Raw genomic sequence first — 27,450 nt, 5'->3', positions numbered from 1 at the left:
TATTTTCTGCCACAATGATATGCAATCATGACTGAAATAATGCTAACGAACCAATTTTAGAGATGCGCAAGTGTTTGTGATGTGATCTCTGAAACACATAGATGTAAGTTTGTTGGCACTTGGTAATTTACGAAGTGCTTTGGAGTGTTTGTGTTGTGGAGTGACGACGGTGTATAGGTTTTGACTTTTGATATAATCAAGGGTTGACTGTGGTCAGTTTTCCGCATTTAAACGACTATCATTTCCGTGCAGCTGTTTACTGAGCCAATTGCTTAAGATGTTCCAATGAAATGCTAATGCCAAATTACGTGTTCGAATGAAATGCGAATGCCAAATTACGTGGTACACCTAAGGAAATTAACAAGACTTGATCATTGTAGAAGAATACAGGTAATTTGGTTAATAATTGTGTGTGTGTGTGTGTGTGTGTGTGTGTGTGTGTCCAATTTACGAACTTCCATTTCTACTTGGCTTTAATGCCTCGGAGCTTTTTGTATCAGTCAGTGAAATTGACTTCTTACATATATTTCTGATGATGTTCAGACAACATATTGTCGAAAGCTAGTGTATGTTTTGTCTGCCATATGCCCTAATTTGTTGTATACAGTTCTAGTTACCTCATATGTGTTTTGCAAATCGTTGGGAGAGATATATCAGTAAGTTTACGTATTTTCGATATTTTCGTTCAATACTGTCGTGTGGAATACTGTTCTGGGGAGGTTTGGTAACACATCTTGAAGAAAGAAAACCCTCTTTGCCGAAAAACCTATTGTAAGAACAATATGTGATGCTGAACTGCAATTATCTTGTAGACATCTATTAGAGTTGGGCATTCAGACTACTGCTTCACAGTATACTTATCCCCAACATCTACATCTATACTCCGCAAACCACTGTGAGGCGGATGGCAGAGGGTATGTCCCATTGGATCAGTTGTTAGTGTTTCTTCCTACTCCATTCACGTACAGAGATCAGGAGGAGCGATTATTTGAATGCCTCTGCACGAACAGTAATTATTTTAACCTTGTGCTCACAATCCTTATGTGAGCGATACATATCAGAGGGCTGTAGTATATCCCCAGAGTAATCATTTAAAGCTGGTTCGTGAAATTTTGTTAATAGATTTTCTTGGGATAGTTTACATCTGTCTTTAAGAGTCTGCCAGTTCAGTTCCTGAGTATATTTGTGACAGTCTCCCAGTGTTTAAACAAATTGTGACTATTTGTGCAGCAATTCTCTGTATACGTTCAATATGCCCTGTTAGTCCTATTTGCTACGGGTCCCATACTCTTGAGTAACATTGTAGTATGGGTCACACGAGCACTTTATAAACAATCACTTTTGTAGGCTGATTGCCCTTCCCCAGTATTCTACCAATAAACCAAAGTCTACCATCTGCTATTGAACCTCTGTGGTCATTCCATTTAATATCCCTACAAAATTTTACACTCAGGTATTTGTACGAGTTGGCTGATTCTATCATTGATATTGTAGTCATAGGATACTGTGTTTTTCATTTCCTGAAGTGCAAAATTTTACATTTCTGAACATTTAGTGCAAGTTGCCACACTCTGCACCATGTTGAAGTCTCATCAAGATATGACTGAACATGTGTGCATCTTCTCTCAGATATCAATTTATTATAGATAACTGCATCATGTAAAAGAAGCCTGATTTTACTGTTAATATTGTCTGCGAGATCATTAATATATAACATGAACAACAAGGGTCCCGACACACTTCCCTGGGAATACGGCGGAGTTACTTATACATATGACAATGACTCTCCCTCCAAGATAACATGCTTTGTCCTCCCTACCAAAAAGTCCTCATTCCAATCACAAATTTCACTTCATACCCCAAATGGTCGTACTTTTGACAATAAGCGTAGTTGTGTTACTGAGTCAAATGCTTTTTGGAAAGCAAGGAACAGTACATCTACCTTGTTGCCTTGATTCAAAGCTTTCGGTACGTCATGTGAGAACGCTATGAGTTGGGTTACCCATGATTAATATTTTTGAAATCCATGCTAGTTGGCATTGAGGAGAGTATACTGTTCAAGATATCTCATTGTTTGAGCTGAGAATATGTTATAAGATTCTACAACAAATTAATGTCAAGGATATTGGATGGCAGTTTTGTGGATCAGTTCTAGTACCCTTCTTATAGACAGGTTTTTGGAGGCACTGTGCACTGTTTTTTGTTTGAGGGATCTACAATAGATTATAGTAAAGAAGAGGGGCTAACTCAGCTGCAAATTCAGTATAAAATCTGACAGGGATTCTGTCAGGGCGGGATCTTTATTCAGTTTTATCGATTTCAGTTGTTTCTTAATACCAGTGACAGTAGTACTTATTTCATTCATCTTTTCAGTGGTACAAGGATTAAATTGGGGCAATTCTCCTGGGTTTACCTTCGTAAAGGAACATTTGAAAATGGAGTTAAGCATTTCATCTTTTGCTTTGCTACCCTCAATTTCAGTTCCTGTCTTATTCACTAATGACTGGACACTAGCTTTGGTGCCGCTAACAGCCTTTGTATATGATTAGAATTTCTTTGGGTTCTTTGAAAGATCACTTGACAGTATTCTGCTATGGTAGTCACTGAAGGCATCATGCATTGTTCCCTCGACAAACACACACATTTAATTCAGCATCTCTCTGTCTATAGCCCTATGCTTTGTTTTACACCTATTATGCAGTAATCTCTGTTTCTGTAGCAATTTCTTTACAGTGACTGTGTACCATGGAGGTACCCACACATTATGAACTATTCTACTGGATATGTATCTTATCAGGTATATGATCAACTATTCTTTTAAACTTGAGGCAGAGTTCCTTTACCTGCTCCTGCACTGTGCCAAATGTTTCAAGTTCATCATTGAGATATGACACTACTGATATTTTATCTAGTTTACGAACATATATATCTTTCTGTTTGTTTTAGTTGTCGTTTGCACTTTGGTAATCATTGTTGCTACAACCGTGTCATGGTCCCTGGTACCAGTTTCAATGTGGACATCCTCAAAGATGTCAGGTCTATTTGTTGCCATTAGATCCAATATATTTACATCATGAGTGGGATTCCTAGCTATCTGTTCTATGTAGTTTTCAGAAAAGACATTTAGTAAAGTTTCACAGGATGTCTTATCATGCCCATCACTTAAAAAACTGTAATTTTCCCAATTAATTTTTGCATAGTCAAAGTCTCCACTGACGATTACAGTCTTTCCTTGGTGCATGTTGACCCTCTTGCTATCTGTTTCCACTCCCTTGAGGAACATGCCTGGGATGTTATGGAAATCTGTTCTGTATATTCAGTAGCTGATATCAGAACAGACTCCCCACTGTTTTTGCATTCCATTTTTCTTTCTTTGTTCCCCTTCTCCTATCCTTTCTCCGCTTTGGCGTTTGAGGTTCCTTTTTTTCTTTGTCCTGCCTGTATGCTCTTGAAGGCCAGCCCATGTGTCTAATGCATAACAAATGACCTGGTAACGTGTAATTCCTAGCCCTGGGTTGACAAGTAGGGTTAGCACATACCCCCTGTTCAGGCCAGGCCCAGGGAGGGGTGATTGCCTGAACTGCTAACTTCCCAAATTGGCGATTTGTCCCTCTGCCAGGTGTCTGAGAGGTGTGACCTGAGGTGTGAACAATCATCTAAGGCAGATGCGTCCCCTTCTGAGGGGGTCACCAGTTGGAAGGAGCGCACCATCGGCGACGCTGGCACTCATGGAAGATTTCCTTGCAGTGAGCCTATCATCATCTTCACAGTCAGTGCCTACCAAATATAAATGGAATGAGGCAAACGATTCAAAGACCCTGTCAATTGTTACATGGTTCGTCGAGGTTTCACGTACTGAAGACAGTCAGTCCTTTGCTACGGTAAATCTGTTTAATATTCAGAAAGGTGTTGATGCAATTGCTGGCCCCATGAAATCCTGCTCTTGTTTACAAAATGACACATTTCTTTTGGAGACCACTTCTGATTCTCAAGTACAGCAACTGCTTGCAGCTTTGCTCCTCCATGGCAGGGTCGGTTAGACCATCAGTTAGAGAGCACCTCAAGTTTCTGCTGCTAATAAGGTGACTACACCTTTCATTTGTTGTATATTTTTACAAGCGTCACACAGGAGCGACTCATTTTCAGTTATCTGTGGAGTTGCTAGTTTATTTTTGTAATTTCTTGCATATTTGAGTGCTTACTAGGCACAACCTTTTATTTGAATGAGAATGTAGCATACAGTACCGCCATTGTTATCGAGGCTTGTATCAACCCTCGTATTGTACAGGCTTTTGTTTGTTTTTCTTAGTGTAGCTCAGTGTCAGCTAGACCACCAGTGAGAGAGCACCTCAAGTTTCTGCTCCTAATAATGTGAGAACACCGTTTGTTTGTTACATATTTTTGCGAGCTTCAAACAGGAGGTACTTCCGTAGTGGATAGGAACTGTGATTGCCATATACAGGTGCCAGCTGAGTTGGTGACCACTCGCTCACAGCTGCAGGTGGTGTTGGCTTCTGTCACACAGCTTGAGGCTGCTGCCAAGGGGCATCACTGTGGGGGTTCGGATGCAGGGATGCGAGGGACGTTGAGCACGTCCCACATGTCCCATGATTGGTCCACTGCTGTGGCCGCCCCGGGTACTGCCTGCACTGAGGTTGACCCCTCACCCATAGTTGAGTGGGAGATCATTCCGAAGTCTGGCAGGCAGCGAAAGACTTTCTGAGGGGCTGAACATATGGACTCCCCAGTTCGTTTGATGTACAGGTTTTGGCTATTATCTGTGGCTGACAAGGTCTTTAAGCCGGATGCAGTCGTCCACCCTATTCCAGACGAACAATGGCATTGTAAACATATAGTAAGATGTAACATAATCTCTGTCATACACCTCACATATCTGAAATGTATGGTAAGCAATAACTTCTCAACTGTTAAGTCTCCAGCCTTGATACAGTCTCCACTTTACCACCACATACTAGAGCCACAGTAACCAAGTCATTACCATGTGCAGTAGCACCGGCATTAGTAAGTTTAAAATTGAGTATGCATCCACAAAACACTGAAGGACCATGCAGAATAACTTGCGCACCTGCTCCGCTCTTCGTAGTAATAGCTATATTATCAATAGCTTTATACATTTTAAGGCGCGAATGCCTTCTCCGCCCTGGTGGGTGGAGGGCAGGGGGAACAGTATCTCTGTGACAGTCTCCCATAGATTAAACAAACCTGAGACCATTTCTGCTGCCCTTCCCTGCACATGTCCATATCCCCTATTAGTAGTATCTGGTGTGGGTCTCACATACTTGAGTAATATTCTGGGTTGGATCATACGAGTGATTTGTAAGCAATCTCCTTTGTAGACTGATTGCACTTCCCCAGTATTCACAGAGGCTGAGTTTGTTGGTAGTTGGGAGCTCCAATGTTAGGCGTGTAATAGGGCCCCTTAGGAACATGGCTGCCAAGGAGGGGAAGGAAGCCAGTGTGCACCCCACGTGCACGCTGGGAGGAGTCTTTCTGGATGTGGAAAGAGTGCTTCCAGGTGCCATGAAGAGTACAGGGTGCAGCTAACTGCAGGTGGCGGCACATGTCAGTACCAGTGACATGTGTCAGTTTGGATCAGAGGAGATTCTATCTGGTTTTGGGCAGCTAGTGGAAATGGTAAAGACTGCCAGTCTTGCTTACGAGATTAAGGTGGAGCTCACCATCTGCAGCATCGTCGATGAAACCAACTGTGGTCCTTCGGTGCAGAGCTGAGTGGAGGGTCTGAATCAGAGGCTCAGGTGGTTCTGTGACCGTGTAGGCTTTAGATTCTTTGACTTGCACCATTGGATGGTGTAAAATTATAAAGAATGTAGCAACCCGTCGCTAAACATAAATTTATTTATGTTGTTGCAAATCGATTTGCATTTTGTAATTTACATACAGGGAGCTTATTTCAACGTGGCGCCACCTCATGTTGTCTTGTTGTAGTGTTGACCTATGATGTGTCACTTCATGATAGAAATCTGCCAAGGACAGTACTTCTACTTATGGCATGCATCAGTTAGAAAAATGGTATGTTATGACTTTGAATTTTAATTTCAGACATCTGCAGATGTTGTAATTGATGTAAGTATGTTTTATTGCCTTTTTTTTTTTAATTGTTGTTTGTGCCCTGTGTCTTCTGTTTGTTTTAGGACTGATAATGACTGATATCAGTCGAAATCAATTTGCAACAAGATAAATAAATTATGTTTCAGCAACTGGTTGCTACAATCTTTATAATTTTATATTCCATGGTCGCTGCACAGAAAGGGAACCATATAGAGCCCAACATTCAATTGGATGGTGTGTTTCTGGGTATCAGCTTAATAGGTCAGGAGTCCACTACACACAGGAAGCAGCTACATGGGTAGTAGGGGCTGTGTGGAAGGGACTGGGCAGTTCTTTAGGTTAGATGGTCTCAGGAAACCACAGAAAGGGCATCCTTCTAAAAGGGGCAGGTAAAACACAGTAAGGTAGTTGTAACAACAATCAGTATAGTAGTTTAAATTGTTGTAGCTGTGTTGGGAAAGAACCAGAGTTCCATTCCCTAATAGAAAGCACTGAATCTCAAATGGTTACAGCTACGGAAAGCTGGCTAATGTTGGAAATAAGTTGAGCACAAATTTTTTTCAAACGACCTAACATTGTTCAGAAAGGGCAGATTAAATACAGTTGGTGGTGGAGTATTTATTGCTGTCAGAAGAAGTTTACCTTATAGTGAAATTGAAGTAGATAGTTCCTGTGAAATAGTAGGGGAAGAGGTTGTACTTGACAAATGGATTAAACTATTAATTTGATCATTTTACCAACCCCCCAACTCAGAAGATATAGTTGCTGAACAGTTCAAAGAAAACTTGAGTCTCATTTCAAATGGGTATAACTCTCATACAATTATAGTCGGTGGTGACTTCAATCTACCCTCGATATGCCGGAAAAATTGTGTTTAAAGTTGGCAGCAGGCATAAAACATCATCCGAAATTGTACTGAATGCTCTCTCAGAAAATTATTTTGAACAATTAGTTCATAAGCCTGCTCAAAGGGTAAATGGTTGCAAAAGCATACTCGACGTCTTGGCAACAAATAATCCTGGACGAATAGGGAGTATCGTGATGGATACAGGGATCAGTGACCACAAGGCAGTTGCTGCTAGGCAACACCCAAAAAACATCAAAAAGAAACACAATGTACATTTATTTAAAAAAGATGATAAAAATACTCTTTACACCTATTTATGAGCCAGTCTCCACGCCTTCTGATCTGATCATGTAAGCGTAGAAAAGATGTGGAATGATTTCAAAGATATAGTATCGACGGCAGTTGAGAGATATATACCACATAAAAAAATAAGTGATGGTACTGATCCCCCATGGGACACAAAACATGTCAGATCTCTGTTGCAGAAGCAATGAAAAAAACACGCCAGACTTAAAGGAACCCAAAATCCTCAAGATTGGGAAAGTTTTGCAGAAGTTCGAAATGTATCGCTTGCTTCGATGCGGGATGCTTTTAATATTTTCCACAACGAAACTCTGTCTTGAAATCTGGCAGAAAACCCAGAGAGTCTGTTCATACATAAAGCACACCAGTGGCAAGATGCAATCAGTACCTTCACTGCGCAATAACAACGGCGAAGTCACTGATAACAGTGCCACTAAAGCAGAGTTATCAAACACAGTTTTCCGAAACTCCTTCACCAAAGAAGACAAAGTAAATACTCCTGAATTACAATTTAGAACAAAAGCCACGATGAGAAAAATATAAGTAGATATCCTCGGTGTAGCAAAGCAGCTTAAATCACTTAATAAAGGAAAGGCCTCCAGTCCAGATTGTACAACAGGCAAGTTCCTTTCAGAGTATGCTGATACAACAGCTCCGTATTTAGCAGCTATATACAACTGCCCATCACAGAAAGATCTATACCTAAAGATTGGAAAATTGCTCAAGGCACACCAATACCCAAAAAGGGAAATAGTAATCCGCTGAATTACAGGCCCATACCACTAACATTGATTTGCAGTAGGGTTTCGGAACATATGTTGTGTTCGAACATTATGAATTACCTCAAATAAAATAATTTATTGACACGTAGTCAGCATGGATGCAGAAAATTTCTTGCAAAACACAACTAGCTCTTTTTACTCATGAAGTAATAAGTGCTATCAACAGGGAATGTCAAACTGATTCCATATTTTTAGATTTCCAGAAGGCTTTTGACGCTGTTCCTCACAAGCGTCTTCTAACAAAACTGTGTGCCTATTGAATATTGCCTCAGTTGTGTGACTGGATTCGTGATTACCTGTCAGAAAGGTCACAGTTTGTAGTAATAGACGGAAAGTCATCGAGTAAAACAGAAGTAATATCTGGCGCTCCCCAAGGAAGTGTTATAGGCCCTCTATTGTTCCTGACCTGTATCTGAGTAGCCGTCTTAGATTGTTTGCAGATGATGCTGTCATTTTACTATCTTGTAAAGTCATCAGATGACCAGAATGAATTGCAAAATGATTTAGATAAGATATGTGTGTGGTACAAAAAGTGGCAATTGACCCTAAATAAAGAAACGTGAAATTATTCACATGAGTACTAAAAGAAATCCGCTAAATTTCCATTATGTGATAAGTCACACAAATCTAAAGGCTGTAAATTCATCTAAATACTTAGAGATTACAATTACAAATAACCTAAATGGGAACAATCACATAGATAATGTTGTGGGTAGAGCAAACCGAAGACTGCGATTCATTGGCAGTACACTTAGTCTTAGAAGGTGCAACAGGTGTACTAAAGACCACGCTTGTCCGCCCTATTCTGGAGTATTGCTGTGCAGTGTGGGATCCACATCAGGTGGGACTGATGAATGACATCGAAAAAGTACAAAGAAGGGCAGCTCGTTTTGTATTATCGTGAAATAGGGTAGATAGTGTCACAGACATGATACGTGAATTGGAGTGGCAGTCATTAAAACAAAGGCGTTTTTCGTTGCGACGGGATCTTCTCTTGAAATTTCAATCACCAGTTTTCTCCTCCGATTGCAAATTTATTATGTTGGTACCCACCTACATAGGCAGAAATGATAATCATGATGAAATAACAGAAATCGGGGCTCGCACAGAAAAATTTAACTGCTCGTTTTTCCCTCACGCCGTTCTAGAGTGGAACGGTAGAGAGACAGCTTGAAGGTGGTTCATTGAACCCTGTGCCAGGCACTTTATTGTGAATAGCAGAGTAATCACGTAGATGTAGATCCTGTTTGTGTCTAGACCCATTGCACGCTGAATTCTACCCATGGTGTTATTTGCAGTAGGTTGCTCGATGGTCTGGTCGAGGCAGAAATCCAAACTTACCTATCGGATTGGGGTGTCATTGCAGTCAATCGCGTGATGAAAAAAGTTAGATGCATCCTTACTGCCCACACACTCTTTTTTCCTCACTTTTGATAGAGTGGTGCTTCTGTCAAAGATCAAAGCAGGCTATGAAGTTATCACAGTCCAACCATACATTCTGAACCCGATGCACTGCTGCCAGTGTCATCGTTACACCACCACTCAAATATCCTCTCGAGACCCAGCCAAATGTGTAATCTGTGGTAGGGATGTTCACAAGGGCAATTGCCTGCCTCCTTCCCTCTGCTGTATCAATGGCAATGGCAACCACGCCACCTCCTCCAGAGATTGTCCTATGTATGTCAATGAGCGGGCTGTACAGGAGATCTGGGGAAGGAAAAAGTGCCTTATCTGGTCGCTCGCAAGTTGTTGGCTAGTCGGAAACTCTGCATTCAACCATCCATAAATTACAGTTCTGTTCTTGCTACATGTCGCTCCACGAAGGACATGACTACGCAGACATCAAAACTCAAATTCAGCAATGCGGTTGTGAAATTGCCCAGTGTCATGGTAGCAGTCCCGTCTCCTCCTCCAGCCCTGCAAGCTACATAATCGGCAAGCTGGAAAGGACAGAAGGAATACTCCTGCAAAAACTTCTTACGTCCCTCCAGCCAACGAACATCAGAGTCTTCCTCTGCCAATCGGGAAGGCTCCAAGAAGTCAAACAAAGGCAAACGGTCTTCTCCTTCACCGACTCAGATCCTCTTTGGTGTTGCCACGTGATACCCTCGCCCGACCGACACTCGTGTTGCCAGTGCACACCACTAACAGATTTTTCTGCCTTGGACTCCGCAGATCGACTGAGGGAAAATGTTGATGCCTCTGTAGATCTTGTGGAGCAGGTTCCTCCAGCCTCTGTGCCTTGTGGCAGTGAGTCTTCGAAGGCTGGCACTCGGCAGCTGCTGAGGTGACACCCCTTCATTTTTTCCCTCCTCCCCTTTCCTCATTATGACTCTAATTGAATATTCACGGCCTTCGATCCTCGTGGGGGAGTCATGATGCTCATCTGGGATGTCATTCATAGTCATCCCATCTCCCTGATTACCTGGCCTCAAGCTGTTGCAGTCGGGATTTTCGTTCCTCATTTGACCTTTGCTGTTTACATCTTTCCGTCATTTGGTGTCACCAGGGCAGACTTCCTCCAGCTTATTGGGCAACTCCCCCACCCCTTTCTGCTGCTCGGAGTTGTTAATGTGCACCATCCCCTTTGAGGACTTGTAGGAGAGGTGCACTCTTGGCTGATCTTTTCAATCACCTTAACCTGTCTTAACACGGGAACACCCACGTTCCTTTGCAGACTCCACTCACACCTATTCCCAGCTGCACATCTCCTTCTGCACTGCCTTGCTTGCCTATCATCTCAAATAGTCCGTTCTCTCTGACACTTACTCAAGCAACCATTTCCCATGTGCTATCCGATTGCTGACTCCTACCCAACGCATGAGCACACCAAAATGACAGCTTTCTAAAGCCGACTAGAAGCTTTACTCCTCCCTGGCGGCCTTAAACGGACAACATTTCCCCACTTGTGACAACCAGGTGGAATATCTTACAAATGTTATCCTTACCACCAGAGAACATTCCATTCCTTGCATTTCCTCTTTGCTGCATCATGTTCTGGTCTGTAGGTAGATGGAGGCATGTCATGGCACAATTTGTGGGCAGAGACATGCTCTCCGCGTTTTTAACCATCACCCTATGATGGCTACCTGCATTCATTACAAACAGTTGCATGCACAGCGTTTTCGCGTTCTTCAGGATAGCGGGAAAGCTAGCTGGATTTCCTTTACTAGTTCTTTTAACTGTTCCACACAGTCTTCTGTCATGTCGGCCAACCTCCGACAGCTGTCTGGCACTGAGATCCATTCCCCAATTTCCTGTCTCAGATTAGCAGTTGATGTCATAGTGGACCCTATTGCTATCTCCAACACCTTAGGCTGCCATTTTGCAGAGATTTCCAGCTCCACCCACTATCACCCTCCCTTCTTCCATCGGAAACGGGTGGAGCAGATTTAGGCGATACCCTTCTCTTCTCAGGTTCATCAGTTTTACAATCTCACCTTTACGATGAGCGAGCTAGATCATGCTCTCACTTCATTCCAATCCTCCACTCCAGTGCCGGATGATGTTCACATTCAGATGTTGCGGAACCTTTCTCTTGCGGGCAAGCACTTTTTCCTTCATACATACAATCGCATCTGGTCAGAGGGTATATTTCCCAGATGCTGGCGTGAAGCCACTGTTGTACCCATACCTAATCCTGGCAAGGAGAAACGTCTTCCTTCTTGTTATTGTCCCATTTCTCTTTCGGTGGTGCGGTTCCTTCCGTCCCTTTACGACGAACCTGCACCTACCTGTGAACATAGTCTCAGCAGATCATCAGTAGGGGAGCCGAGTGAAACCTACTGTACTTCGACGTGAACCAGGCTGCAATTAAAGTCGCCAATCTACGTTTCAGGAGAAAGTTTTCACACGAAATGAAAGGTTGGAAATGTTGTCCTTAATTAATATATCCTGAAACTTAGGTGAACCAGTATCACTGCCAAGCCTGTGCTAGTCTTAACACAGTCACTGACTATTCCTTTTACTCACATTAGCAAGTTTATGGTTTTGCATTTCCCGAAGACGTAATAGCTACAAAAATACTGATTGTTTTTTATTGATAATGCTCGCCAAAAATTAAGTCTGTCGGTACCAAATGCAGTCACAGTTTTTAGCCACCGACCTGCTCAATATGCCACGCGGAATATATCTCTTTTCTCGTCACTAAATTCACTTAAAAATTCCGAAATTTCTACACACCCATCAGAATAATTATGCCGTCACTTTACAACACTTTTGATGTATGAAACACTGCTAGATCCGGCAACTTATCATTTCCATCGGAACTACTACTACACGTTCCAAACTGTTTCATGGCTAGGCTCTGTCTCCTCTCTAGAATACTCTGTCTTCTCTACCAGCAGAGAAAGGCGCGCGAAGAATATTGCTTTACCATTGGTCAGTTTACTCAACAGCCAATAGCAAAACAACATTCACCTGCGCCAGTCTGCACTTTTCATCAATAACCAATCGCAAAATAGTAAACCTAACGACTGCACTTTTTACCGGTGTAATTAGCTAATATGCTGAAATTTTGTTTATGCATAAAGTTGTTTACTATTGTTATTTATACCTGAAGTAACTTTCCCTTTACCATAAACTTACTTTACAAATCTATTCTACAAAAATCCCCTTTGTCCATATCCATACTTCTTCGAAATGTTCCCACACTAAATCCCACTACATAACTCGTTAAGCAATTATCTTCATATTAACCTTAAACCACACTCGCGCATCATTCATACTGCTAGAACACATTTATAACATTTTACATACACAAAAAGACATAACAACACTTTATGAAAGTACTAGAGCGGATTATGAAAAACATTCTATTACTTTAGTGCACTGTAGTGGGCACAATCAAAACTAAATCACAGTCCCCTATCCAATACTGTCCTCTATCGGCTGATACACAAACTACGTGCGCGTCCAGTATCGCGTCACCATCTGTCACTATCCAGCTCTGAGACACATCTCCCACTCAACCGCCACCAAGGCAGGATCAGTATACGGCACTACGTCTCACTCTCACCAGCTGTTTGTAAGGTGATGGAACGTATGATACATGCCCAACTGGTATGGTAGCTCGAGTCTCACAATTTACTAACCACTGCAGTGTGTCGATTTCGAGCCCGTGGTTCTGTGGTTGACCATCATGTCACTTTGTCAACCCATCTCATGAATGGTTTTCTGCAGAAACAGCAGACTATTGTAGCGGGACTTTGAATTTCGCCGTGCCGCACTCGTTCCCTCGGACATGAATTGTGCCGTCACAGCGGTATGAGCGCTCGACGGCAGAGAAAATACTAAAATTGTAACCCTTTTTTGTTTTCTATCCGTTTCTTGATTGTCTCTTGATAGCCGAAGCTTAAGGCAGACGTGATCTGATGCTGACGTAAAAAACTTAATAGCTAGTCTTGATCTGATTGTAATGTGTAGACATTGTGGAAGGTGTTATGAAATTCAGAGGATGGAGAGAAGCAACTAAAATAAATTGTATTTAAGATCAAGATGGTTTTGTATACATTAGAAATTCCTGGACACTGAAACTTATTGCAAGATTTCGGAGCAGACTTTTCGCGCAGAAATGAAGTAGGAGATTTTTTGAAGACCTGGACGCCGCATGAAAGTAAACATTTAACCTGGTAAAGGATGAACTCTTATCTACGCCGTTTCCCCCTGTCAGTTACATTTTGTTATTCTCTGTTCTTTTTCAATACTTTTTGTAGTGGAAATTGGTTTAACTTTTGCTCAAAAACGCCACAAGGACCACCCCAACAATAGCTTTTCCGAATCACGAAGTCCGGTAGCTTTTCTGTAATGTGAAGTCCGATATGCTTTTCATTCTTTCCCTTTTTTCACGGTCATTAACGATTTTAAAAAACCCATTTTCACTTACGATTTCTTCCCATATTTTCAACCTTTTCTTTTTCTTTTCTTCTCTTCTATTTTTCTTTTTTACTAACCACTACACTATGGCCATGTTTTTTTCAGTTTGTAGAAAGCCTGTGACACCTGCTGGAGGACTGGTATCCTCTGTACTCTCTACACATGGGGCTTCCATGGCCGCATGCCCTGTTTCGTACAGGAATCCTTAAAAGGCCGAGTTTTCACAGTACGTGTGGGTTCTGCCCTGTCGGACACCTTTATCCAGGAAAACTGTGTGCTTCAGGGTTCCGCCCTGAATGTCATCCTCTTTGCTATCGCCATTAACCCTATTGTGGCCTGTCTTCCGTTTCATTGACGATTTTGCCATCTATTGCAGTTCTGCATGGACTAGTCTCCTTCAGCGGCATCTTCAGCAATGTCTGGATTGTCTTTACTCATGGAGCATTGACAATGGCTTTCATTTTTCCACTGACAAAACCGTTTGTATGGATTTCAGGCAGTGCATTTGGTTTCTTCTACTGTCTTTAAACCTTAGGCCTGTTGGTCTTCTGTTCATTGACACCACAAAATTCCTGGGGCTTGAAACACTCCCTATTAAACCCACCGTAATTGACTAGTGGCTTACAGTTTAAAGTAGTGTGACCATGAGGAATTGATAAAGGCTGATTGGTTAATATTTGCACGGGAGTTGTTTCCTATCAAATCCAACAAAGCTAATTAGGATTTCGGATAGCAATAATCAGTACATACTCTGTTGTTAATGTTCTATATCTTTTTGTCTAAACAGTGTGAATGAGGCAGTTACTCGATTCGTCTGACAAAGTAATAACGGTTAACTTATCACAGGTCGCCTATTAATGTTGTCACAAGTCAGTATTCTTCATGTGGCACTGAATGCACAATCCTCACTGCAATCCAAATCATGGGTGTCCAAAGCGGTTGTCGCATAATCACGGTACATAAATGAACACTTAAATGCATCAGATAAATCATTCAATTAACGCCATTTATTTATTTATTGGAGTTCAGGCCCATGGCTTTAGGTGACACTCACAGCTGTTAAACAGTTGTAAATGTGGACGGCTGTCCTGCCAAAATCCGTCCTGCTCACTTAGCAGCCAACAACTTACTTGCTCGAAGTCTCAACACTGACTACCCTGTGGTGTACCGGGTGCTCGACTATTGACTGTACCTACTGTGCTTCCCACGTGTCTTACCTGGCCACCCACTGTACGCGGTTCCTCAGTGTCCTACGTGTCATACGTGCCCTCAGTGGTACTTCCTTGGGAACAGTTTGGACCAACCTCCTCCGCTTGTATCATTCCCTTGTCCGTTCAAAACTAGACTATGGGTGTTTCATTTATGCATCTGCACATCCGTCCCTCTTACGCCATCTCAATACTATCCATCATCATAGCATCTGTTTGGCCACCTTTTACACTAGCCCGGTTGAGAGTCTGTATTCAGAAGCTGCCAAACTACCGCTGTCCTACCGCCGTGACTTTCTCCTCAGCAGATATGCATGCCATTTGTCTGTCATGCATGGCCATCCATCCTATGCCTCCTTCTTCGATGACTCCTTTGATCGGCAGTTTGGAGTGCGTCCCTCTTCTCTGTTACATCCTGGCATTCACTTTCGGCTCTTGCTCCGGCAGCTTAACTTCACGCTACCCGTCATTTTCCCAGTGGGTGTGAACCCTTCACCATGTTGGCTTGGTGCAGTGGCCCATGTTCACCTGGACCTATGTTTTCTTCCTAAGGACACTACTCCAGCCCCACTTTATCACCTTCCGTTTCACAATGTTTGCATGAAACTTTGCGATAGTACCTTTGTGTCCACTGATGGCTCTCGGACTGACTGTGGTGTCAGGTGTGCTTTCATCGTTGGCACGCTCAGGGGCTCAGCATTGATTTGCTGGGTACGGGATTGGCGACCCAGGGGTTCCTGAGCTGGGGACTGGTAAGCGCTGCCAATCCCTTGTCACCATAAGCTCTGGGCCTGCTTCAGCAACCACTGCATGGCGTGGTGGTGGAACATTGTGTGTCTCAGGGAATGGGGATCTTGGCTTAACTGCGCGGATCACGAGGACGGGATAAACCTCTATAAAAAAGACCTTCAATCTCGAGGTGTGCTGCGCGCCGATGTGATGCGTGGCTGTTGAGGTGGAAAAGTCATTAGCGGGCAACGTCTGAGGAACCTGCTGCACCTCAGTTGTATAAGGCTTACTCAGGCACGCGGGGCTCTGTCTGAAAAGACCCTAATTTCCCTAGCCGCTTGTGGGACCGAGATGGAACCCTCGAAATCATCTTCTTCTCCACTCAGCAGGAAGGGGGTACCGCCTGGGAGTATTCACACCAATTCATCCAAAAGAATGACAGAGGCTAGTCGTCCTGATAATAAGAATACTTTGGACTGCAGTAACAGGGCTCATGGAGTCACGAATAACAATGTGTTTCTGGTGATAAGGGTTTGGAAGGCCTTGATGGAACATTAAAATTTATAAAACGATTGTCTAATCGCTCGTCGTTGGATGAAACTAACAGGTTAAAGCAGGTAGACCTTCTTAAGAAATCGCAGAAACTGGGTGACTGTGATATTGTTGAGATGCATACCTCTCTCAACTCCAGTAAGGGCATCGCCACGTGCCGAGATATCATGGATATGGACATAGCAGAACTGAAGCAAAAATGGGCATCCCAGGGAATAGTCGATGTGGAGCAACAAACATGCAGGAATAATGGAGCAACTGAAAAGACTGCCAATTTCATTGTCACATTCAATTCTCCGACACTGCCTGAACATCTTATGGTGGGATTCCTTCGACTTAATGTTTGACCTTACATTCCAAACCCTATGTGGTGCTATAAATGCCAGCGTTTCAGCCATACAACCACGAGTCGTGGAGGTGAAGCGAACTGTGGGAACTGCGGAATAGCTGCTCGTGACTCTGGGACTGACTGCCTGTCTCTGGCGATCTGCATCAACTGCTCTGGAAACCGCAGAGTCTGGAGCCGAGACTGCCCTGTTTTTGCTGAAGAATGCAAAATGCAGGAGATAAAAGTGACCAAGCGGGTCCACTATGCCAAAGCCTAAAAACAGTATAAGGCAACAAAACCCCCTGTCTTAGCCACCTCATATTTTTCCATGGTGCAGAAACATATTCCCAAGGCGGACGCTTCGACACAGAAGATACCTAGTGTGTCTGTATCCACCATAAGCACCTGTAATTGCACGTGTACATGTTGAGGGAAAAAGAGTAAAGACAAAGCAATCCAGGCAGCTGCACCAGAGAAGACCAACAACAGTTCCACAGCTAACATTCAGAAGGTACAAGAAAAGCAGAGTGCCTCTCCACGCCCCCTTTCCTCCTCATCTTTGAAGGGACAGGGTGCAGGGAAATGCTCATGACGTTCGGGTAGAAAGCTATCCCAAGTGCCATCAGATGTCATTCTTTTCCGTTTGACTGTTAAGGAAGTAGATGCCATGGATCCAGGGAGCCCCTCCACTCTCCCTCACTCTTCAAGTGCTTTACCTCCCTGGTGCAAAGATAGGGGTAAACTAAAACTGCACCGATGACATGGTGTCCATACTAAAGTGGAACCTGAGTGGGTTCAGGACTTGTATGGAGGAACTGAAACTCCTAGCACAGGCATGTCCATTGTGCTTTTGTTTACAAGAAATGCATTATAAAGACACGGATGTCCCTGTGCTACAGGGATATACGCTACACTGCAATGATGACCTATTGGGGGGAAGGGCCAAGGAAGGTGTCACAATGTTTGTCATTAATGCGCACCACTCCTCTGCTCTCCCCTTGGCTACCGACCTGCAAGCAGTTGCAGTTCAAATTCATGTGTGTCGAAGGATCACTGTTTGCTCACTGTATTTACCACCGCAAGCTGCTCTGGACTCTGAGGCTCTCGCGGATCTTATCGCACAACTCCTGCAACCATTCCTCCTCCTGGGAGACTTCAATGCCAATCATGTCCTGTTGGACTCGACCAATACTTGCTTTCAAGGTCAGATTTTGGAGGGCCTCATGACGTCTCACAAGCTGTGCATCCTCAGCACAGGTACTCGCACACATTTCTCTACTGCTACTGGGTCATTCTCAGCCATCAACCTCACTTTTTGTTATCCCGCCCTTGCTGACTCTTTTCAGTGGGAGGTCATTGATGACCTACATTCCAGTAACCACTTCCCAATCAGCCTTCACCTACTAAATGGCTCACTCCCTGAAGTTAAGCCCCCAAAATGAGTGGTCAGCAGGGCTAACTGGATGCGCGTTCAAACATTGCAACAGCATCCAAGGGTGGGTGGACTACATCACACGAATGATCCATCATGCTGCTGACCTCTCCATCCCACAGTCCTCAGGTCATCTTAGGAGGCGACCTGTACCTTGGTGGACAGATGAGTGCCGTTCCGCAATCCGGTAAAGGCGTGTGACTCTTTGACATTTTAAATGCTGACCAACAGCAGAATGCTGACCGACAGCTGACAACCTTAGGGCTAGAATGAGATTTTCACTCTGCAGCGCAGTGTGCGCTGATATGAAACTTCCTGGCAGATTAAAACTGTGTGCCCGACCGAGACTCGAACTCGGGACCTTTGCCTTTCGCGGGCAAGTGCTCTACCATCTGAGCTACCGAAGCACGACTCACGCCCGGTACTCACAGCTTCGGTAGCTCAGATGGTAGAGCACTTGCCCGCGAAAGGCAAAGGTCCCGAGTTCGAGTCTCGGTCGGGCACACAGTTTTAATCTGCCAGGAAGTTTCATATCAGCGCACACTCCGCTGCAGAGTGAAAATCTCATTCTGGAAACATCCCCCAGGCTGTGGCTAAGCCATGTCTCCGCTATATCCTTTCTTTCAGGAGTGCTAGTTCTGCAAGTTTCGCAGGAGAGCTTCTGTAAAGTTTGGAAGGTAGGAGACGAGATACTGGCAGATGTAAAGCTGTGAGTACCGGGCGTGAGTCGTGCTTCGGTAGCTCAGATGGTAGAGCACTTGCCCGCGAAAGGCAAAGGTCCCGAGTTCGAGTCTCGGTCGGGCACACAGTTTTAATCTGCCAGGAAGTTTCATATCAGCGCACACTCCGCTGCAGAGTGAAAATCTCATTCTGGAAACATCCCCCAGGCTGTGGCTAAGCCATGTCTCCGCTATATCCTTTCTTTCAGGAGTGCTAGTTCTGCAAGTTTCGCAGGAGAGCTTCTGTAAAGTTTGGAAGGTAGGAGACGAGATACTGGCAGATGTAAAGCTGTGAGTACCGGGCGTGAGTCGTGCTTCGGTAGCTCAGATGGTAGAGCACTTGCCCGCGAAAGGCAAAGGTCCCGAGTTCGAGTCTCGGTCGGGCACACAGTTTTAATCTGCCAGGAAGTTTCATATCAGCGCACACTCCGCTGCAGAGTGAAAATCTCATTCTGGAAACATCCCCCAGGCTGTGGCTAAGCCATGTCTCCGCTATATCCTTTCTTTCAGGAGTGCTAGCTCTGCAAGTTTCGCAGGAGAGCTTCTGTAAAGTTTGGAAGGTAGGAGACGAGATACTGGCAGATGTAAAGCTGTGAGTACCGGGCGTGAGTCGTGCTTCGGTAGCTCAGATGGTAGAGCACTTGCCCGCGAAAGGCAAAGGTCCCGAGTTCGAGTCTCGGTCGAGCACACAGTTTTAATCTGCCAGGAAGTTTCAACCTTAGGGCTTTTTGAGTCACAAATGCCAAGGCTCAATGCGTCATTGGGGAGAGTGGGAAAAGGTCATGGCAAGTATTTCTGGACTCCATCAATTGTTCCACTTCTTCTATAAAAGTATGGGAAGCCATCCAGAGGATTTCTGGTAAATGCAGCTGTTTATTGATACCAGCAGTGCTGAATCATGGGTGCCTCCATACAACACCCAGAGACATTGCTCAGATGCATGCCAAACATTTTGCTCAAAGTACTGCCAATGCAAGCTAGGATCCAGCGTTTTGTCACTAACTTGTGACTGTAGAGAGGGAAAAGTTGGACTTCAGGTTCAACAGTTTGAGGCCCACAACTCCTCCGTCTCCATGTAGGAGCTCGAATCAGCACTGACTGAGATCCGTGACACTGCAACCAGTCACGGCCAAACCTGGTACTGCATGCTTCGACATTTGCCAGCGGCATCAAAGGAAATCCTCATTGAATGTTTTAATCTAATATGGCAGACAAGCAGCTTCCCAAGCTCGTGGAGAGAGGCAATTCTGATCCCTCTCCTCAAACCAGGAAAGGACTGCACATGTCGCAGTAGTTATTGGAGTTCTGACTTAACGAGCCGTGTAGGAAAGACCCTGGAGCAAATGGTTAACCATCATCTGGTCTGTTTGCTAGAGACCAGGCGACACATTAGCCACTCTCAGTGTGGATTTCGAAGATTTCGCTCCACTGTCGACAATCTGACCCTCCTAGAGGTGGCTATTCAGCAGGCTTTCCTCAGTAAGCATCACTGTATCGGCATATTCTTTGATATTAGTAAGGCATACGATACTGCTTGGAGACTCTGTATTCCCACACAACTGCATCAGTGGAGCTTTTGTGGCCAGCTCCCCATCTTCATACGGTCTTTCCTCCTGTCTGAGTGTTTTACACACACACGCTGTCTGATCGATTTGAGCAGGAGAATGGTGTTCTTCAGGGCAGTGTTTTAAGTGCTACCCTCTTTACCATAGCTGTCAACAGTATCACATCTACAGTAAGGAGTTCTATACAGTGCTCCTTATTTGTAGATGATTTTGCCTTTTTCTATTCCTCCTCCAGTGTTGCAACTTACAGTGTGGAGGTTAGAGGAGTGGGTTGCAAAGATGGGTTTCCAGTTTTCTACAGGTAAGTGTGTGTGTATTCAGTTTAATCATTCTCGTTGCCTTTTTAATTTGCCTGCCTTGAATATGGGGGACACCATCCTACATTTTAGAGACACAGTGCGGTTTCGGGGCCTCATTTTTGACTCTCGATTGTTGTGGTTACCACACATGCGAGACCTGAAAGCCAGAACCCTGAAGGCACTGAACATCATCAAGTGCCTTAGCCACAGATCTTGGGGAGAAGACACGGCGTGTCTCCTTCAGTTTTATTGGGCTTTTGTGCGTTTGTGGCTAGACTATGGTTGCACGATGCACAGGTCAGCTAGAACCTCTTACTTGCGGTTCATTGGAGCTGTCCATCATGGGGGGATTCAGCTGGCCACAGATGCTTATTGAATCAGTCCCATACCTAGCATCTGTGCAGAGGCGGCAGAACTGCCACTTACGATCTGGCACGAGCTTCTCATGGTGCGTCAGGCATGTAAGTTCCTTGCAGCTCCTACTTCACCCTCACTTGTCCACATCTGGAATGTCTTTTTTCCAACGGTCCACGAGCCACGATGCCATTTGGGATCCGAATGCACCATGTGCTGGTGTTACTCGGTGTGGAGCCAGTACGACCCCAAATCCAGGGTTTTAACCGTCTACCGCCCTGGTTACTGGAGAGACCAGAGTGATTTTAGATTTGGTGTGGTAGAGGAGAGATAGCAATCTTGCTTCTGTTTTTAATGCGATATTCTCTGATGTTTTATCTGAGTAACATGACCATGTTGTTGTTTCTACGGATGGGTCTAAGCAGGGGGACTTCAGTTTTCACAGATCGTGTCCTCAAAGTCAGACTGCCCCCCAGAATTTACCATCTTCAATGCAGAATTATATGTGATTATGTGAACACTGGAGCAGATGAGAAGTTCTCCCGGTGTTAAATTTATTGTCTGCTCAGATTCTCTGAGCATCCTTTACTCTCTCCAACATTTGTACCCAGCAGATACAGTAATCCAGAATATCCAGGATGCCCTCCTACAACTACAACAAATGGGGAAGGAAGTGCCTTTCTGCTGGGTACCTGGGCACTTTGGAATTGCGGGGAACGAAATGGCGGATTGAGCAGCTAAGGAGGCGTGTCGTTATCCTCTGGTATTTCTGTGTGCTAGAACTGTGCATGCTATCACTTCGCTGTTGAGGTACAAAGTCGTGTCAATGGGAAAACGAGTGGCTGACAGTGACCAATAACAAGCTCAGTGTCATTAAGCCCACAGCTCGGCCGTGGAGTACTTCCTTCCAGCCACGTTGAACTCCATCTTACTCATTTTCGCATGGGCCTCTGCCCTATGACACATGGATTCTTATTCTGGCGAGAGGACCCTCCAGTGTGTGGTGCTTGTGACGTGCAGATCACGGTGCACGACATTTTATTGGACTGCATTTTATTTGCAGACCAGCTGACTGTGGCGTATTTGCTGGCGGATCCACTGTCTATTTTATGTAATGATCAAACAAATGTGGCTAGGGTTTTAAAGTTTTGTGAATTGTCCAACATTGTTAACAAGATTTTAGGGAGATGTCCTTAAAGGGCTAACCCCAGTTTTTTTGTAAGTGGTCAGCCAGTCACATTTCCCTGTGCTTTTCTTTTAGTTCTTCTGTGTTTTAATTTCTTGATTAGCTCTCATCCCTCCTAATTGGTTTTATTGGATGTAAGGGTGCATGTGATACAGTGACTGTGTGGTCACTTTAAGGGCAGGCGTGTACAACACTTTTGGTTCATATCCACATTCTTTTGTTTTCATAAGTGTAAGGGCGCTGATGGCCTTGCTGTTGGCCGACCATCAAATACATACACACACACACACACACACACACACACACACACACACACACACACACACACACACACACCATTGGCACCAACATTTTTCGGTATCAGCTGCTGGAACACTGCTCAGTATTTACGGCAGGGCTCTGCACCCTGTTTCAGGCCACACAGCACATCCGGCGACGACGACACAGGCTTTTTAATTGTGTCATCTGCTCCAACCCTCTCAGTGCCTTTCAGAGCCTCAGTGTGCTGTACACCGTCCTCAGAGCCTCAGTGAGCTGTACACCGTCCATCCCTTAGTGGAACAGGTGCAGTAAAGCTGTCTCTTGCCCACTCTTGATGGAGTCCCTCTGATGTTTGTGTGGGTTCCTGGTCACGTTAGTCTGACTGAAAAAGAGACCACTGATGTTGCTGCCAAGGCTGCAGTCCTAGTACCTCAGCCTGCTAGTCTTCCATCCATCCACTGATCTCTGTGTTGCTGCCTGCCAGCAGGTGGTGTCACTTTGGAGTCACCACTGCTCCTCCTTTCGTGGGAACAAGCTTCAGGGAATTAAACCTGTACCACTGGCTTAGACAACCTCCTCTTGGCCCTCTCATTGCAAGGATGTCATTTTATGTAGGTTTCATGTTTGGCACAATGTGTTAACAGATGTTCTTCCACTACTATGTTTTCATTGCTCTCAACCTCTGATGGTTTGCCATTTCCTCATGGAATATCTTTTTTTTTAACCACTTATGTTATGTCTGCCATCTGAGTTACCAGCCATTTTAACGAATGACGCACAGGCTGTCGACCGTGTTTTACTTTTTATCTGTTGTAGCAATATGGCAAAGTACTTTTAATCTTTAGTTCGGGACCTCTGTTTCTCTCTGGCGTATTTTATGGTTTCTCCAAGTCCCTGTTGTTAGCTGTCTTTCCTTCTGTCAATTTGGCTTAACTATTAGTCGTTTTTAACTCTCTTTTTTTCTCTTTGGGTTCTATTTTTCTGACATGGGTGCGCATGACCATAGTTGTTTTTGTGCCGTGAAACAAAACAAAACAAAAGGTACTGAAGGAACTGAACTGACAGGCTCTTGGAGGTAAATGTAAACTATCTCGCGAAAATCTGTTAACAAAGTTCCAAGAACTGGCTTTAAATGTTTAATCTAGGGATATACTACAACCCCCTATGTATCATTCACACAGGGGTCATGAGTATTAGATAAGAATAGTTACTGCATGCACAGAGGCATTCAATCAGTCATTCTTTCAGCACTTCATACATGAATGGAACAGGAAGAAACCGTAACAACTGGTCCAATGGGACATACTGTGTGCCATGCAACTCATGGTGGTTTGCAAAGAATAGATGTAGTTGTAGATATTAAAGAGAAAAACGTTCATAATAGGACAAAAAGGTGAAATATTTAAATACAGAAGCTTTTCATTTGTAATAGGAATTACTCTCAAATGCCAATTTTGGCAATATTATTGTTTTGTTGTTAATTACAATAGAACTTAAAATCACTTCGCTTTATTCTGAAGTCTGATCATCTTTTCAAACGTTAAGATTCATAGAGTGAAAATCGATATTACATGGTCATTGAATTAAACCAAATTAATTGTTTCCAAGTAAACTGTGGGCTGTTGCTATTATGAGATTATTAATAAAGAAAACCATTGAGATTTTCAGTAATTCTACATTTGTATTAAATGCAGAATTTAATCACAAACTCAAAGATAAAGTTTAGGCCCAGTTGTTATGATTTTTTGTCATTTCCAAAACACTACTGAACAGCATTTTACTTGCCAGCTGGTAACTGAATTTATTAAATCGCCAATAAAAAAAGAAAGCAAAACTCCCATTTCCAAGTGGCAATGGTAAATCACCTCGCTGCCCCACAGCATCCCAATGCTGCTGGCATGAGGTGTGCTTGCATGCGTGCCTCTGTGTGTGTGTGTGTGTGTGTGTGTGTGTGTGTGTGTCTGTCTGTCTGTCTGTCTGTGTGTCCTTCCCTTCCTGAAGAAGGCTTTGGCCAAAAGCTGATCTGTACATGTCTTTACCTTGTGTCTGTCTGCATCTCAATGTGTTGTCTTAACGGTGAGTAGCAATCTGTCTCTTTCTTACATTGTTGGTATTATAGCAAAACGACAGTCTGAAGTGTGTCATGATGAGTCGTGGGAAAAGACACCCTTTCTTTGAAGTGTTTCGAGTTGTTCTGGTGTGATCTCACTTCCTAGTCGTCATGACGTTTAATATTACCTTCCCCAATGAATGTTAAACAATTGTAGAACATAATAAGAGATGTCAGATTTAACTTGGGTACCAGCAGAATAATTTGAATGCAGCTCCACATTGTCATTGTTTTTTAGAGCCTTATATGCTCGCATTGTAAAACCAAATGCAGTTTCTTAGCTGGTTTTGAACATTGTTTTTCAAATGAAAATGGTTTTAAAGAGTTTGCACGGAAGTTTTTGTGTAAAAGTGGGCTAAAAGTACCTTTTTTTATAAAGATCATAAACTTTGCCGTCAGTTTGTCAACTATTGGAAAGCGCTAAGAGTATAAAATTTTGTATAATTAGACTTTGTATTTGTAAATTATTATGGACAAAGTTTCAGGTATATAAAAGTCTGACTTACACTGATTTTACAATTATTTATTTTTTCAGCTGACTTTGCTTCAGATTAAACCAAAGGAAACTGCTTGCAAAATCTTTTATTTATTTATTTCACTTAAGAGAGTGCAAAAAGTTGTACAGGATGACCTAGTGTTATTTCTTGCAAATATTGCTGGAGATATTATGTCTCAAATTTGTCAAAAACTCCGGGATGGAGTTGAAAGCTGCACTGTAGTGTCAAACAATCTACAAGTATTGAATTGGTGACTGTGAAACTTTACAAGTGTTTATTGGGAATGTGTGCAAATGTTCACAAATTTTTTTATCAAAATACATGGCCATGCATGAACCTCTAGACCACTTTGCATGGAATGATCCAATTACAGCACTAGAAAGGAAAAATGATCCTTATTCCCATTTAATGAATCTAACTTTGACACAGAAAGGGGTGAAATATGCAGCAATAAAACTCTTTCAGAATCTGCTCATGGAGATAAAGTGTCAGACAGATAGCTTCAGTGTTTTCAAATGTATATTAGAGTGTTTCTCCAGAACAGCTCTTCCTACACCAGGAAGCTTTTCTGGAATAGAAATAATTAGTCCTTTACAGAAAAAAATTATAACTGGCCAACATGTAGCCACTCTTTTTTTATTTTCATTTGTTTATATATTCATCCAGGGATCACCAGATGATGTGTGTTCTATTTGTATTCTGTTGATATAATGTTTATCGTGAATATGATCTATGAAACACATAATTAACTAAACGTCCATAGTACTGCTGCTTCTTTTCATAACTAATCACATGTCAGAGTTAGTGTATATGCAGATTGAAGCCAATTCTGATTTTTTTTTCTTTTTGCTCAGTTTGCAGGAAACAATGGAACTCAAAGAAATAAACACAATTGCATTTGCTCCAGGAGTTACATCTCATTTTGCAGTATCATGGTCCGAAGATAATAAAATGTCTCTTGTGACATCTAAAGGAATTCATATATTTGTAAGTCAAACACTTCTGTATGTTGTCTTTTATGGATGTTCATCAGTTCTATGAATGCTGTAAATATTAAAATCTTAAACACATTTTTTTAGATATCAGTAATACTTTATTAGCTTTTTGGTTCCTTAAGCCATTATTGTAGGACAACAACTAGTTTAACCTAAGATGTTTTCGAGAAGTGTATAGAAAAATATTTTTACCAGTAGGGTGAAAACATTGTTTCACGGTGCTTTTGTGATGATATTATACTAGTATTGCTATCACCACATCAGTTCCCAAGCAATATTATAAAATACTTCATTTGTATTTAATACTGTATTTCCAGGTTTCATCTGTGAAGTTTAACATAATAAAAAGTAAATGTTGAAATATTTCAAGAGCAGAGTACCTAACAGAAACATACTTTCCTTTGGGGCAGGGGGAGTGATGGAATTGTCTTCAGTGAGTCTGGCTTGGAATTGACCCACAGTAACCAAAGAAGACATGTCTGGAGACGTCCCCGGACATCAGTGGTTTACCACCTGATTGTTAACCACCATACAACCTGATAACCAGGACTGATGATAAGGGTTGCCATTCCATTGTGTAGCAGGACCCCTTTGGTTGTCATCCTTGGCACCCTTACAATACAGTGATATAGAGATGATATTCTGTGCCCAGTTTTGTTGCCCTTCATGGCAAGGCGTCCTGGGCTGAAATTTCCACAAGAAAATTCCCATCTGTACATGGCAAGGGTTTCTACTGCTTGTCTTTGTGCTAGCCTAACTCTACCTTGGCCAGCAAGGTCACTGGTTTCTCCCCAACTGAGAACATTTGGAGTGTTATGGGAAGGGCTCTCCAACCAGCTTGTGATTTTGATGATGTAATTTGGCGTGATATCCCTCAGGAGGACATCCAACAACTCTGTCAATCAGTGACAAGCCGAATAACTGCTTGCATAAGGGCCAGACGTGGACCAACATATTATTGACTTGCTCAGTTTGTGAAGGTCTTTCTCATAAATAAATCATCCAATTTTTTAGAAATTTTAATCACTTGTTTGCCTGACATATGCTTCACATCTATCAATTTCTGTCCCATTTGAATAATTCCTCTGTGGCGTGTCATTTTTCTTTTTCTTTTTGTCTTAGAGAGTATTTCTAATAACCATGCATGAATGAACGACATTAGCTGTTTGTAACAACAATAACAATTGTTACATGTTGAAATGCTATTGCAGAAAGAGGTACGTTCATTCAGTACTGGTATTCTGCAAACACACAAGTTTCTTACCTCGAAAGGTACACTTTGTATCAGTAACTAGTCTGGAAATTTATTACAGTTCATG

The 27,450-nt window shown here is 43.0% G+C and overlaps 1 protein-coding gene across 4 annotated transcripts in view; it reads left to right on the top strand.

Annotated features, from left to right (window-relative positions):
- Window positions 1–27,450, top strand: part of LOC124605116 (T-cell immunomodulatory protein) — a 450,797-nt gene that overhangs the window by 206,261 nt on the left and 217,086 nt on the right. For 2 of the 4 annotated variants that reach the window (XM_047136574.1, XM_047136577.1), the window contains exon 2: window positions 25,991–26,123. In XM_047136574.1, coding sequence (XP_046992530.1) covers window positions 25,991–26,123 — 133 coding nt within the window. Of the gene's footprint in view, window positions 1–109; window positions 391–25,990; window positions 26,124–27,450 lie in introns of those variants that run through there. The other 2 variants (XM_047136576.1, XM_047136575.1) reach the window with 2 other exon arrangements.

This window comes from Schistocerca americana, chromosome 3 (assembly GCF_021461395.2).
Source record: "Schistocerca americana isolate TAMUIC-IGC-003095 chromosome 3, iqSchAmer2.1, whole genome shotgun sequence".
Classification (NCBI taxonomy): domain Eukaryota; kingdom Metazoa; phylum Arthropoda; class Insecta; order Orthoptera; family Acrididae; genus Schistocerca; species Schistocerca americana.
Note: the sequence above shows the minus strand (reverse complement) of the source record. Positions and strands in the feature narration are given on the sequence as shown.